This window comes from Dasypus novemcinctus, chromosome 3 (genome assembly GCF_030445035.2).
Source record: "Dasypus novemcinctus isolate mDasNov1 chromosome 3, mDasNov1.1.hap2, whole genome shotgun sequence".
NCBI lineage: Eukaryota > Metazoa > Chordata > Mammalia > Cingulata > Dasypodidae > Dasypus > Dasypus novemcinctus.
The window spans coordinates 38,196,382-38,209,292 of NC_080675.1; the positions used below are offsets into that span (position 1 = coordinate 38,196,382).

General features: G+C 43.7%; 1 protein-coding gene across 1 annotated transcript in view; it reads right to left on the reverse strand.

Annotated features, from left to right (window-relative positions):
* Positions 1–2,914: 2,914 nt before the first annotated feature.
* The window catches only part of TTC9 (tetratricopeptide repeat domain 9), a 34,071-nt gene continuing 24,074 nt past the window's right edge, over positions 2,915–12,911 (reverse strand). Inside the window, exons 2-3 of the mRNA XM_004451995.5 lie at positions 10,951–11,133; positions 2,915–6,989 (exon numbers count right to left, since the gene is read on the reverse strand). Coding sequence (XP_004452052.1) covers positions 6,910–6,989; positions 10,951–11,133 — 263 coding nt within the window. The 3' untranslated portion in view covers positions 2,915–6,909. The remainder of the gene's footprint in view (positions 6,990–10,950; positions 11,134–12,911) is intronic.

A 12,911-nucleotide genomic window follows, 5' to 3' on the forward strand; every position in this document is an offset into this window, starting at 1 on the left:
GGACATTGGAAGGTGAGAGGGGCAATTATCACTCTGTCTCCTTACAACCACCCATCTGTACCCTGACGGTGCAAGCACTTTTTCTTTGCAGCTCAGAGGCTGCTGTCCTCTAGGTGGACTAGTAGGAAGACATTGGTCCTGAAAAACATTCTAGTTAATTGCTGTGGAGTCTCTGATATGCTTAGAAAGGGCATGGAGAGGGGATATTGGGCTTCCTGTGCCTCCTAAATCTACAGCACTTGTCCTATATGATCAGAAAGTGACCTAAAGAGCCTGTTGGAAGGTCCCTTCCTTCTGGAGTGCAGAGCATGGGAATGTGGAAGGCAAACATGCAAGTGTAAGCAACCATGCTATATTTGAGGAAATTGAGGCTGAGAAGGGTGGGAGTAAAGGAAGGAATGTTTATTGCATGCTTACCCTGTGCCAGGCATGGAGCCAGAAGACAGGTTATTATTATTTTTTTAAGATTTATTTATTTATCCCCCTACCCCCAGCCCATCCCTCACTGTCTTTCTGTATCTATTCTCTGTGCATTCTTCTGTGTCTGCTTGTCTTCTCTTTAGGAGTCACTGGGAACCGATTCTGGGACCATCAGAAGTGGGAGAGAGGTGCTCAATCTCTTGTGCCATCTCAGCTCCTGGTTTGCTGCATCTCTTATTGTCTCTCCTCTGTGTCACTTTTTGTTGCATCATCTTGCTGCGCCAGCTCTCTGTGTGGGTCAGCACTCCTGCATAGCCCAGCACTCCACATGGGCCTGCTCTCCACCTGCCTTCACCAGGAGACCCTGGGAATCGAACTCTGAGCTTCCCATATGGTAGATGGGAGTCCAATTGCTTAAGCTATATCTGCTTCCTTTTTTTTAAAAAGGTCTGTTTTATTTCTTTATCTCCCCGTATTGTTTGAGGTCACTGTCTTTTCTTTAGGAGGCATTGGAATAGAACCCAGGACCTTCCATGTGGTAGGCAGAAGCCCAATTGCTTGAGCCACATCTGCTTCCCAGAAGACAGTTAATTCTTAATCCTCGAATACCATTTTAAGGGGCAAAACATTATATCCAATTATAAGTGAGGAAAATGAGGATCAGAAAAAGTTAAAAAATCCCCCCAAGGTCATACAGTGAGTAGATGTCAAAGATTGGATTCAAACAAAGCTCCTTCTATCCATTCCAAAAGATCACATGGTTTGAAATGGTGGAACTGGGTGCACTGAAGTTCATCTGCTGGTCTACCTCAGCAGTGGCTCCTTAATTTGGCCGGTCATCAGAATCACTCTAGAACATTTAAAAAAATTACAGTATCTTGAGCACTATCCCTGTCAGTCTGATTCAATGGGTCTGGGACAAAGCCCAAGATGATGTGTTTTTTTATAAAGCTCTCCAAGAGCTTCTGATGGTCAGCCCATTTTGGAAAGCACAGCATTGGAACACGTGGCTTCTCTCCTGACCTAACTGTGCTGGGATTTCTTCAATTCTCAGAAGCACAGATCCAGCTCAGCTCTGTATTTACCTCAAGTAACATTTGCCACTGAATTCATTATTCATTCATTCCATGCTTTATGCTCAATATTTATTGAACATCTATTATGTGCCAGGCAATGTGCTAGACATTCTGGCTGCAATATGCCACAGCACCGCCCCTTGAGGAATACACAAGTAATTTGGGAGATGGAAGTGTAAATAGGAAATTCCAATACATTGAGGCAAACTCTAGGCTGAGGGAGGCTCATGCTGCTTTAGGAGGACAGACTAATGGGTCAAGACAGCCTTTCAAGCAGCAGTGCCTGAGTCAAGTCCTATAGGCATTAGAGAAGTCAGAAAAGGGTTGAAGAGGTGAGGAGTGATGGCAGAGGGAACAAAATATAAAGGCACAGACTGTATTTCAGGGAATCATGAGAAGCTGTGTAGCAGTGGAATGCAGAGGACTTTGAAAAGAGGAGCAGGAGGTATGCCTGGAGAAGTAGGTGGGAGAAATCTCATTAAAGAGTTTGGGCTGTAGCCTAAAAGTGGTGAGAAGCCATAAAGATTTTTAAGTAATGGAGTGAAATGAGCAAATTGTGTTTTAGAAGGGTCTCTCTGGTGGAAGTGAGAAGTTGAACTAGAGGCAGGAGAAGCTGGCAAGAAAGGGACAAATAAATTGCAGGATTAAGAATTGATGTAGGGGAAACGGACTTGGCCCAGTGGTTAGGGCATCTGTCTACCACATGGGAGGTCCGCGGTTCAAACCCTGGGCCTCCTTGACCTGTGTGGAGCTGGCCCACGCGCAGTGCTGATGCGCGCAAGGAGTGCTGTGCCATGCAGGGGTGTCCCCCGCGTAGGGAAGTCCCACGTGCAAGGAGTGCGCCCGTAAGGAGAGCCGCCCAGCGTGAAAGAAAGTGCAGCCTGCCCAGGAATGGCACTGCCCACACTTCCCGGGCCGCTGACGACAACAGAAGCGGACAAAGAAACAAGACGCAGCAAATAGACACAGAGAAGAGACAACTGAGGGAGGGGGGGAGTTAAATAAATAAATAAATCTTAAAAAAAAAAATTGATGTATGTCAAAAAGCACCACAAACAAAATTTGAAAGCGAAGCATTTGGGAAGCACTTTTTGACAAAAATAATATTCTTAATAAAGTTACATATTAACGATAGAAATAAACATACTTATATCAAAGAAACAAAATTCACAAAGTACAGATGTTCAATAGCATATGAAAATATTACTCACTAATAATCAAAGAAGTGCAACTTAAAACATTGAAATATTATTTTGTTTGGTTGTCAAGTGGGTTAAGATGAGATGATAATACCCAGTGTTTGTGAAGATGCCAGGAACAGTGCATTCTGGATATTGCAAATAGGAGATTGTTTTGATACAAACTTCCTGGAAGGTAATTGACAACACATATCAAAATTCTTAAAAATAGTCAAGCAATTTTCCTCCTTGGATTTTATTTTAGGATATTGTCATAGCTATGTACAAATATTTAGCTATAAGAACATCTGTTGCAACATTATTTACAATAAAAATTGAGAAACCATGAAGTAATCATTAATACTAATTGTCTGCAAAATGAGGGTTCATCTGTGTAATGAGGTTGTGGTTGAAAACGTTCCTGATACATTCAGGGAAATATCAGAAGAGGGGCAAAGTATGTCCAAAATGCTATCATTAGCACATGATAAAGAGTATATATACATATATATTTGAAAATGCATCAAGATCTGTAGAAGATACAGGTAATCAGGACAGACAGGGTTGTAGGGAGCTTTATGTCTTACTATAGAGCCTCACTTTTTGGAATTTTTGAATATTAAATCAGTGTATCTAGTGCATGTTCTAAAATATAAATACACATTTTGAAAAGTAAATTATTAAAGAGTATAGACAGTGTGATCCAATTTTTGTTTCAAAAAGTTGCATGAGTATGTGCATTTGTAAAAAAAAAAAACAAAAAGCATATCCAAAATGATAACAATATTTATCTTATGGGTTAGGTTTTGTCTTTAATTTTTTTTTTCCTAAAATGTCTACAATAAACATGTAATGCTTTTATAATAACGAAAAGTAGATATATAAATGTGTGTGTGTATATATATATATAGTTTTTCTTTTTAACCAATGAATCTATCAGAAAAGTCCAGACAGGAGAATGACAAAGCAGGTCAAGTCCAGGGCTAGTGTTCTGTACATAGCTCAGCAGTGATGGCTGCAAACAATGTGTTAATTTAATGGCAGTTCCCATGTGGGGAAGGGATGGGGAGCAGCAAATCAAAGATTTGGTGATGTGAAGTGACCTGTTTTTGCTTAGTAGCTCTCTGAAGTCTTTGTTGGATAAACACACAGATAATTCAGCCCCACCAACCCCAAACTTCCTCAACCAATAACCCAGGCAGCTTTATTTTTTGGGATCATTGAACTTTAGGTCAGAGTGAACGGTGTTCCAGTAAGCATGTGATTCTAAGTCACCAAATAGATGGGCTGTGCACTTTTCTATGAGGTTCTTTGGGGTTGTCCTCACTTTGTACTGGTTTTCATTCCTCCTTGAAATGGCAACAATCTTATCCCCATCAATCCAGTTCTGCCACAACACAATGGTTTAGGCAAGACCTCTCTCTTACTACCATCTTAGGAAGTTAGAGACTCTAGGTCTTTCCTGATGGCTTGAAGACCAAAGGAAGATTGCCAGTTTGAACTGGTCCTGTAGGCCACCTCTGACCTCATTGTCATCCTTCAGATCTTAAACTGTTTGCCAACTCACAGACTTTCTGGGCTGGATGCCTGGGATGGGGTCATTTCCCTCTTATGCCTGTGCTATGCCTTAGCATGGGTTTGAGTTAGGGTCATGCGAAGCCATTTTGGAGGAAGAGCCAGAGAGAAGGATATGGGAGGGATAAGGAGAGAACGTGGCAACAGGAACAGCTTTTTCCTCTTACTCTTCTCCAGAGGATAAGCTATAGGCAATCAACCGTGGTTCTCTGGTTATTTCTAGCGCCTTCCAGGAGCCCCCTTCAAAAGCCTTAGGGAGCCATGTGCGCATGACCTGTGCGTCTGGCGTCTGGGCCCCTGGGCAGTGACTGGGTCCTGCAGGGATGGAGCCTCTGATTAAACAAATAACCCATAATTAGCTTTGTGTTTCTTTTCAGTCTCTACCTATAATTGTGACTCCTCTCTGATGCTGGGATGAGTGAGGAAAGCTGGGAGATGTACCCGCCCAATCAGTAAGTAGAACAAACAATACACAGAAATGTTTGTTGAGTTGAACTGTCTTTTGGGGCCTGCCACTGATTTGACTCATGAGGGAGTCTCAGGGAATTTTTCTGCTTTGGGCTAAATACAAGAGGAAGTCCATGTACCACCACTGACATGGTCATACCTTTTCATCTTATTGCACATTCTCTTGCACCCAAATGGTTGTAACTGCCCAATATTATAAGTTATGAAGAGGCAATATATAGGGTAATTAATAGCGAGAACTCTGGAGTCAGGCAGAGTTGGTTCAAATCCCAACTTGGTCACTAAGGGTTGTGCAATCTTGGGTTAATTTTTCTGGTTTTCATTTTTCTTATGCATGAAATGGGAACAGTATTCATAGGTAATTGCACGAAAGAAATGAGATTATACATATAAAGATCTGAGGATAGTACATTTAATAAATGCTAACTATTAACATTATTGCATCTGTATATATTTTAATTTTGTACAATATTGTCTCTTTCACTAGTCACATGAAAAATACATGAAAGTGCTTTGAAACTTTTAAAGCATCATATAAATTAAAGGTGTCATTGGTAATAATCTCATATGCCTATTTTTCAAGTCCTCCATCCCCTTGAAGTTCGAGACCACATTCTGTGTCCCACAGCATATTGCACCATGATGGGCAAGCAGTAAGCCCTCAGTAAATGCTTCTACTTTGACTGAAGCAACATGGCATAGCATAAAGAGCATAGACATCAGGAGACTAGGCTGGGATAAAATTAGTTTAAGGCAGGAGAGCCAGTCTGCAGTCATAATTTATTCATTCAACAAATATTTCTTGGACACAGTCTATGAGTTAGATATTGAGTTCAGATAATTTCGTCAAAAAGAGGCTGTACAAGTTCTCATAAAGCCAAGCGGCTGGGCAGTCTCCACAATCCCAGCCCACTCTAAAAGTACAAAGGCTGCAGCCAGCATGGCATACCACTGGATAAATGGCCAATTGCTTTGGGGGAAGCCCCATCCTGTCTGGCTGAAAGTAGCTCTGATGGAGGGCTGGGAAGGGATGTTAAAGGGAGGGAGTAGGCAGCTTCCAGCAGAAGTGACAGGAACTACAGCCTGTTCATTTATTTGTTTTTCAAAGATTTATTTATTTACTTTATTTTTCTTTATGCCCCCCTCCCAGATGGATCGCTCATCTGCCTGCTTATTGTTTGCTTGCCTTCTCCAGGAGGCACCAGGAACCAAACCCAGGACCTCCCACATGAGCTGTCTGCTGGCTTGTGGCCCCAGCTAGTTGCGGTGGGGGTGGCATCTGCTCAACTTCTTTTAGGAGGCACCAGGACCTCCCATGTGGTAGGTGGGTGCCCAACTGGTTGAACCGCATCCGCTTCCCTCATTTATTTTTATTTACACTTAATTAATCCACAGATCTATCCCCTAATCTATACAATGCTCTTTCCCCTAGGCATTATCTCTCCCTCCCCACATCATCTACATGGTCTGCCCTGCCCAACCTTTGCCCCACCCTGCCCTGCCCTCTGCTGTCACTGTGTGTAGGAGTATGGGAGAATGGTATGTATGGTCATCAGAGGGCGATGAGAGTAGGCTTCAGTGGCATGTGAATCCTGGCAGCTCGTGTCATAGATTCCTGATGGGGAGAGAAGAAAGCACAAGCCAAGAAAACAAGTGAAGGAGGGAGGCAGGGGCTGAGGTTACTGAGAGGGACTCCAGTGTACAAACTCATGGTCTCTTTGTTGGCTTAAGCAACACTTTTGGTGTTTGTCTGATCCCTGGGTTTGTCAGTTGGCTTGAGATGCTCTGGTCTGTCAGGGGGGAGTAAAGAAGGGTCCAGCTCCTGGGCTCAGTGCCTGCTGCCTAAGGGATGGTATACTGGCCAAGCTCTGCCTCTGTCAGAAGCACCAGCCAAGTCAAAGCCGAACCGTGAGACTCCTTTCTGGCTGTGCAGGTAGAAGTCAGTCCCTTCTCAGTCGCTGACCTGCTGAAGAAGACGATTTCTCCATTGTCCAGGCAACCCACCAGATTCCAAAGTTGCATCTCCCCTTCTTTCACACCGGGAGTAGACAAAGAATTGAGGGGCAATAGGAAGAAGGGGATGCTGGAAGAGGTGGGGGAGAAAGGAAGAGAACCCAGGGAGGAGCTTTCCACCAGGGGCTGCTGGGAGGTCCTGGGTCAGGCATGGGTGTAGCTCTGGAGAGGCTTCCTCGTTACACGGCTTCTTTCTCTCTCTGGGCGCATCTGCTGAGTTTCATCTCTGTCAGCTGGATATATCGAATCACGTTGGTGTCTGTGTGGAGAGAAACACACCTTAGGGAACATCTGCTGAAGGGAACCATTGCAGCTACGTAGACTGAGGCTAAAGCTACGTCTGTAGATAATGCACAGGCCAGACTCAGCCAAAGTGCCTGCAGCCTATCCGTCTCCTTTGCTGTTTCCCTAGCAGGTGTGGACCTGGTCACTGTGGCCCAGGGGGGCAGAAAGCAAGGAGAGGAGAGGGTATTTCTGCCCTTATTTCTGTATAGCAGCTTCTCCCCGCAGCCCTCCAGTCAGCATAGTCAGTGGCGACCCCATTAAAGTTTAATCTCAGGCAAGCTACAACTTTTCTGAGTCTCATTATCATGTCTGCAGGCCATGATAATGTCTTATCAGGTACCGCAGATTGAACCTGGGACCTTGTATATATGAAGCGGGCTCTCAACTGTGGAGCTACACCCACTCCAGCCTCTACTTTTTCTTAGCTGTTAAAAAGTCCTTTATTGTAAAACTGAAAAATAGATTAAAAGAAATTACAAATTTTAAAAGAGAGTACAAGGCCAGGTTATATTTAATATAATCAATTATAAAAAATAGCATAACAACAAACATTTATCAATGTAAATAATAACTCAAATACAATAGAAATGAATTATAATGGAATTCTAATTTTTACATTATATCTCTATCGGACTAATACTCTCTAAGAATGAAATAGATTATTGGTTCAGTTATTTAATTTCAATTTATTTATTTATTTAATTTCTCCCTCCTACCTCCCCGTTCCCCCTGTTGTCTGCTTTCTGTGTCCACTCGCTGTGTCTTCTTTTTTTTTTTTTAATTTTTTTCTCTTTATTTTTCTTAAAATGTTACATTAAAAAAATATAAGAGGTCCTCATATACCTCCCACCCCCCTCATCCCACTCCTCCCACATCAACAACCTCTTTCATCATCATGGCACATTCATTGCATTTGGTGAATACATTTTGGAGCACTGCTGCACCACATGGATAATGATTTACATTGTAGTTTACACTCTCCCCCAGTCTACCTATTGGGCCATGGCAGGACATACAATGCCCAGCATCTGTCCCTGCAGTACCACCCAGGACAACTTCAAGTCCTGAAAATGCCCCCACGTCATATCTCTTCTTCCCACTCCCTACCCTCAGCATCTACCATGGCCACTTTCTCCACATCAATGCTACAATTTCTACTATTACTAATCACAATATTTCCATAGTAGAATATCAGTAAATCCACTCTAATCCATACTCTATTTCTCCATCCTGTGGACCCTGGGATGGTTATGTCACTCCATCTCTATATCGAGAAGGGGCTTAGATTCTACTTGGATGCTGGATGCAATTCTCCTGCTTGCAGTTGTAGGCACTCTTGTCTCCCTGGTGTGGTGGTTGACCTTCTTCACCTCCCTGTTAGCTGGCCAGGGTAAGTCCAATAAACCAGAGGGTAGGAGTTACAAGTCTGCTGAGGCTCAGGGCCTGGCTGTCATATGGACAGTCCAGAGATTCAGGTCTCTTGAGTATACACCAATCCCAGGGCCAACCACAAGACCAGTAAAAGTGACAGAAGAGAGCGGCTGAGTAGGGTTGGAATCTTGCACTGTGTGTTCTTTTGTGCCTGTTGGTATTCTCATTAGGTGGCTCCAGGAACTGATCATGGGACCTTCTGGAGTAGGAGAGCGGTGATTACTCTCTTGTGCCACCTCGGCTCCCCGTTTTGCTACTTCTTCTTAGTTTCTCTCCTCCACGTCTTGTTGCATCATCTTGCTACGCCAGTTCTCTGTGTTGGCCGGCACTCCTATGCAGGGCAGCTTTCCCGTGTGGGGCGGCATTCCCATGCAGGGGGACACTCCTGTGCATTCCCACGTGGGCCAGCTCACTACATGGGCCAGACTGCCCTCACCAGGAGGCCCTGGGGATCAAACCCTGGACTTCCTGTATGGTAGACAGGAGTCCACTTGGTTGAGCCACATCCCATTTCCCTAATTTCCATTTAGGCCACAATTATTTCAAGATAATCAAATTCCTATTTGGGAATTCTTCACATCTTATTGGAATGAAATATAGCAGATAACAATTTGCCAACTCTTAATTTTATGTCCAGCTTCTATTTTTGAATCCTACTTTGTGCCAGGTTTTTTTTTTATCTTCATCATCTCATTTAATCCTCACTACAATCTCGTAAGGTATGTATCATCAGCCACACTGTGACAAAAGCAAAATCTGGGCCTTAGAGAGAGACTAACATGCCCAAGAAGATGCTTAGTAAGTAGTGTTGTCTGAGGCCAAAGTTTGCCTCTCCCAGGGATAATAACTTTCTTCATAAAATTGCTTTGAGGAACAAATTAGATAAACATAAAAGTGCTTGATACAATGATAAATAAAATATTAGCTTGAATGTAATTTTTTTAAACTTGAAGAGTTTAAAATGATTTTGGTTCATTGTCCTATTTTGTCCTTATAAACAGGGCCAGACAACTACCTCACCACAAACTGGGGGATTTCCTTCAATTCTAGTCCTTAAATAAGCAGTGCATGACATTGTATAGCCGCTCAATTCTGCATATACCAGAAGATAAGAATTAGAGACGTGATTGGGATATCACTTCCAGATGCAGGTGTGAATGTGGAAAAATGCTCTGAAATGGCAGGCATAGCACCCAGAACAGTGCTAGCATAGAGCAGGTGCTCAAGAAGAACTTATTGAATGAGTTCAGTTCTTAGTCCTCAAGTTGATTATGGATGGAATAGGGGGAACACAACTTATATACAGAAAACGAACCAACAACATAAAAAAATGAAGATCTTGATATGCTTAAAAAAGAAAGGAAAAGGTAGACATACAGTTGGATTTTTCCAAATTGGTCCTAAAGTTCTTAAAGACTCCTTGGAAGGAGGGTTGCAGTTTTTAAAAATTAAAATGAACCAGCAGCAGCAGCAGCAGCAAGTCAAAGTCAGTGTTAAAATGTTACTCTTCAGAGAGGTTTTTCCTGACCATCTGGTCTAAAATAGCATCCCCATCGCTCCATCTCTTTAGCCTGCTTTATTTTTGCCACATCACTTATCATTATTTACTTGTCCATTTGTTTATTGCCTATTTTCTTCATTATAACATATGCTCCTTGAAGGTAGCAACTTTTTATTTTTATTTTTTGAGGTACCTGGGCCGAGAATTGAGCCTGGGACCTCATATGTGGGAAGCCAGCGCTCAACCACTGAGCAACATTGGCTCCCTTGAGTATTTTTTTTTTATTTGTTGTTTGTTTTGTTTTTAGGAGGTACCAGGGATCAAACCCAGGACTTCCTATGTGGGAAGTGGGTGCTCAACTGTTTGAGCAACATCTGCTCAGACAACTTTTTTTGTTATTGTTGCTCTCTGCTATATACTCAACACCTAGAAATAGTACCTGGCCCATTGCAGTTGCTCAATAAATATCTGTGGAGTGAATGAATGAATGGGAAAGCTAGTGGATAGGATCTAAGTGTGTGGTACAGATAACATGTGCTCTTAGGAATGGGATCTGACTGCAGAATTCAGAGCACATTTCCTGGTGGATGGTGGGCTTAGCCCCAAAGTGGTCTGTTTGAGTTCTCTCTCACCAACCTAATTGTGAACTCCTTAAGGTAGAGACCATGTCTTCTCATCTATCTATGTCCCTGGTGCCAGCACGCATCTTGGCACATTATAAGAATGCAAATTGTGTTTATAAGAATGCAATTTGTGAGAATGAAGGGAGCTGGATTCAGGTTTGGAAAAGATGAAGAATTCTGTTCTCCATTTGAAGAGATGAGGCAGCCATGCTCCCTGGACCCGGACAGTATGGCCTGTGCGCTCTCCTTGCTTTGGATCCTAGCACATATCCTGACCTCTCATTTGCCATTTCTGCCCTTGCCTGGCCCTCATCTCAATAACATGGTCCCAGGAGCAGCAAGACAGGGTGATAGAGTGAAAATGGTATTTGCTGCCTTACCTGTTGGCTGTCGTGTTCTTGCTTCTTTCAGGTAGTAGAGTGCTTTGTCATAGTCCCCAAGGTGGTAGAAGGCCACACCAGACCGGTAAAGGGCCTTGAAATTCTCCCCTTCCTTCTTTAGGACTTTGAGGCAGTATTCCTTGACTCGCTCGTAGTTTACCAGTTCAGCCTGGAGCAGGCAGGCTATGCAAGAAGGGGGAAAGAAAGGGAAATGCCATCAACCAATAGCAGCAGGCGTGGAATGCTTCTCCTTGGTTCTTTCTCCCCAGAGAAGCTTTAGCAGTGTGGGACTGTGGTTTACAACATGAGATTTGTCATCAGGTAATCCTGGGTCTCACAACCAGTTTCATCATTAATAAGTTGTATAGCCTTGAGCAAGTTACTATCCTTGTAAAGCTGCAAGAGGCAATGATAATAACAACCACGGTTAATGTTTGTTGAGTACTTACCTTGTGCAAGATACTTGTCTCACTGCTTTACATGTATAACCAGATGCAATCCTCAGACTACTATGATGTAGGTATTCTTATTATTATTCCCATTTCACAGATGAGGAAGTTGAGGCCCAGAGAGGTTATATAATCAGAAAGGCACAAAGCTGGGTTTTAAACCAAAGACATCTAGCTCCAGAGGCCAAGTTCTTTCTCGTTGAGTTTTTTGGGGAATTTTATAAAATTAAGGCCATAAAATGCCTAACACAGGCTTAACACATAAGCATTCAAAGAGTGCCAGTTAATGTTATTATCCTTTCTGGCCCCTGTGCCAGTGACATCTACCTCTGACTCCCCTCAAGTTGCTCTTCATCCTCTGTCATGTTTGTCTCTGTAGTTCCTGAGAGCAGGAGCCTTCTGGTTGGCTAATGACCATCCTCATCCAGGGTAAACCTCTGGACATCAGAGGCCTGGACATCCCAGGGAAGAGGAAGCCATTGTTGGCAGGTGCCTCTGGTAGGGACCCTTTCCCATCCCACACACAGTCACCTCCCCTGGACACTTTCTCTCACTAGCTCCAAGCCACAGGGCCAAGACTCGGGTGGGGAAGCTTGCACGGTCCTGGCGAGGGAGTGCTTCCTTAAATTTTGTACCCTAGTCCCAGACCTGCTGAGCCACCACTGCCTCCATTATTCACTCAGTATTTAGTAGGCATTGACTAAGGAAAAAGAGGTGTTTTATACGCTTTCGAGGGATTACCAAAAAAGGGAAAAGCCACCCGACTGCCTCTTCATAGTGAGTAAGAGGAGGCAAAATGTTGCTTCCTGTCAAAACTTAGCTGGGTGGGGGGAGATGGGGGGGATGCTGAGGTGCCGCTCCCTCTCTGCATTCAGATTTTTCCCAACTTGGAAGCACTGCCCTTGGCATAGAGGCCAATCTCTGCTTTTAATATGGTGAGGACCTAACTTCAGTCGTTTTGATCAGTTAAATAGCTTCTCAGGTAAAACTCAGAATTGCTGAGTTTTAGAGACCAGTCCTTAAATTGTGCAAATATCCTTTTGCAGACGAGGAGGAGTTGAACCACTCAGACTCTCAAGGTGGAAGTGTGAGAATCAGGAAGTGCCAGATGAGTCCAGGTCTAGCAACTGACCCATCAGGTTTCACTGGCCGAGGGGCAGGAAGCCAAACAAGTCAACAGAAGCGACAGGCTGGCCAGGAAACCTTCTTATCTTTGCCTCTCCATTCCATCAGGGAAGAGCCCTTAGAAAGGTCTGCTGGGCATTGGGGCTTAAACGGTGGCAGGAGGCAGGGACCACAACTCTGTGGATGACTCCTACTCACAGTGAACCACAGTCTGTTGGTGGGCCTGGGGGTCAATCCCACCGAACTGACGTCACAAGCTCCCTTTTCTTCTCCTCCCTCAACTCTGCCCATCCTCCCCATCCCTACACCAGTGGCAGCTTTAGATTCAGATAGCTCTGCAGACTGGGAGGTGTTTCTGATAACTACCTGTGGGGAACTTGGCTCCAT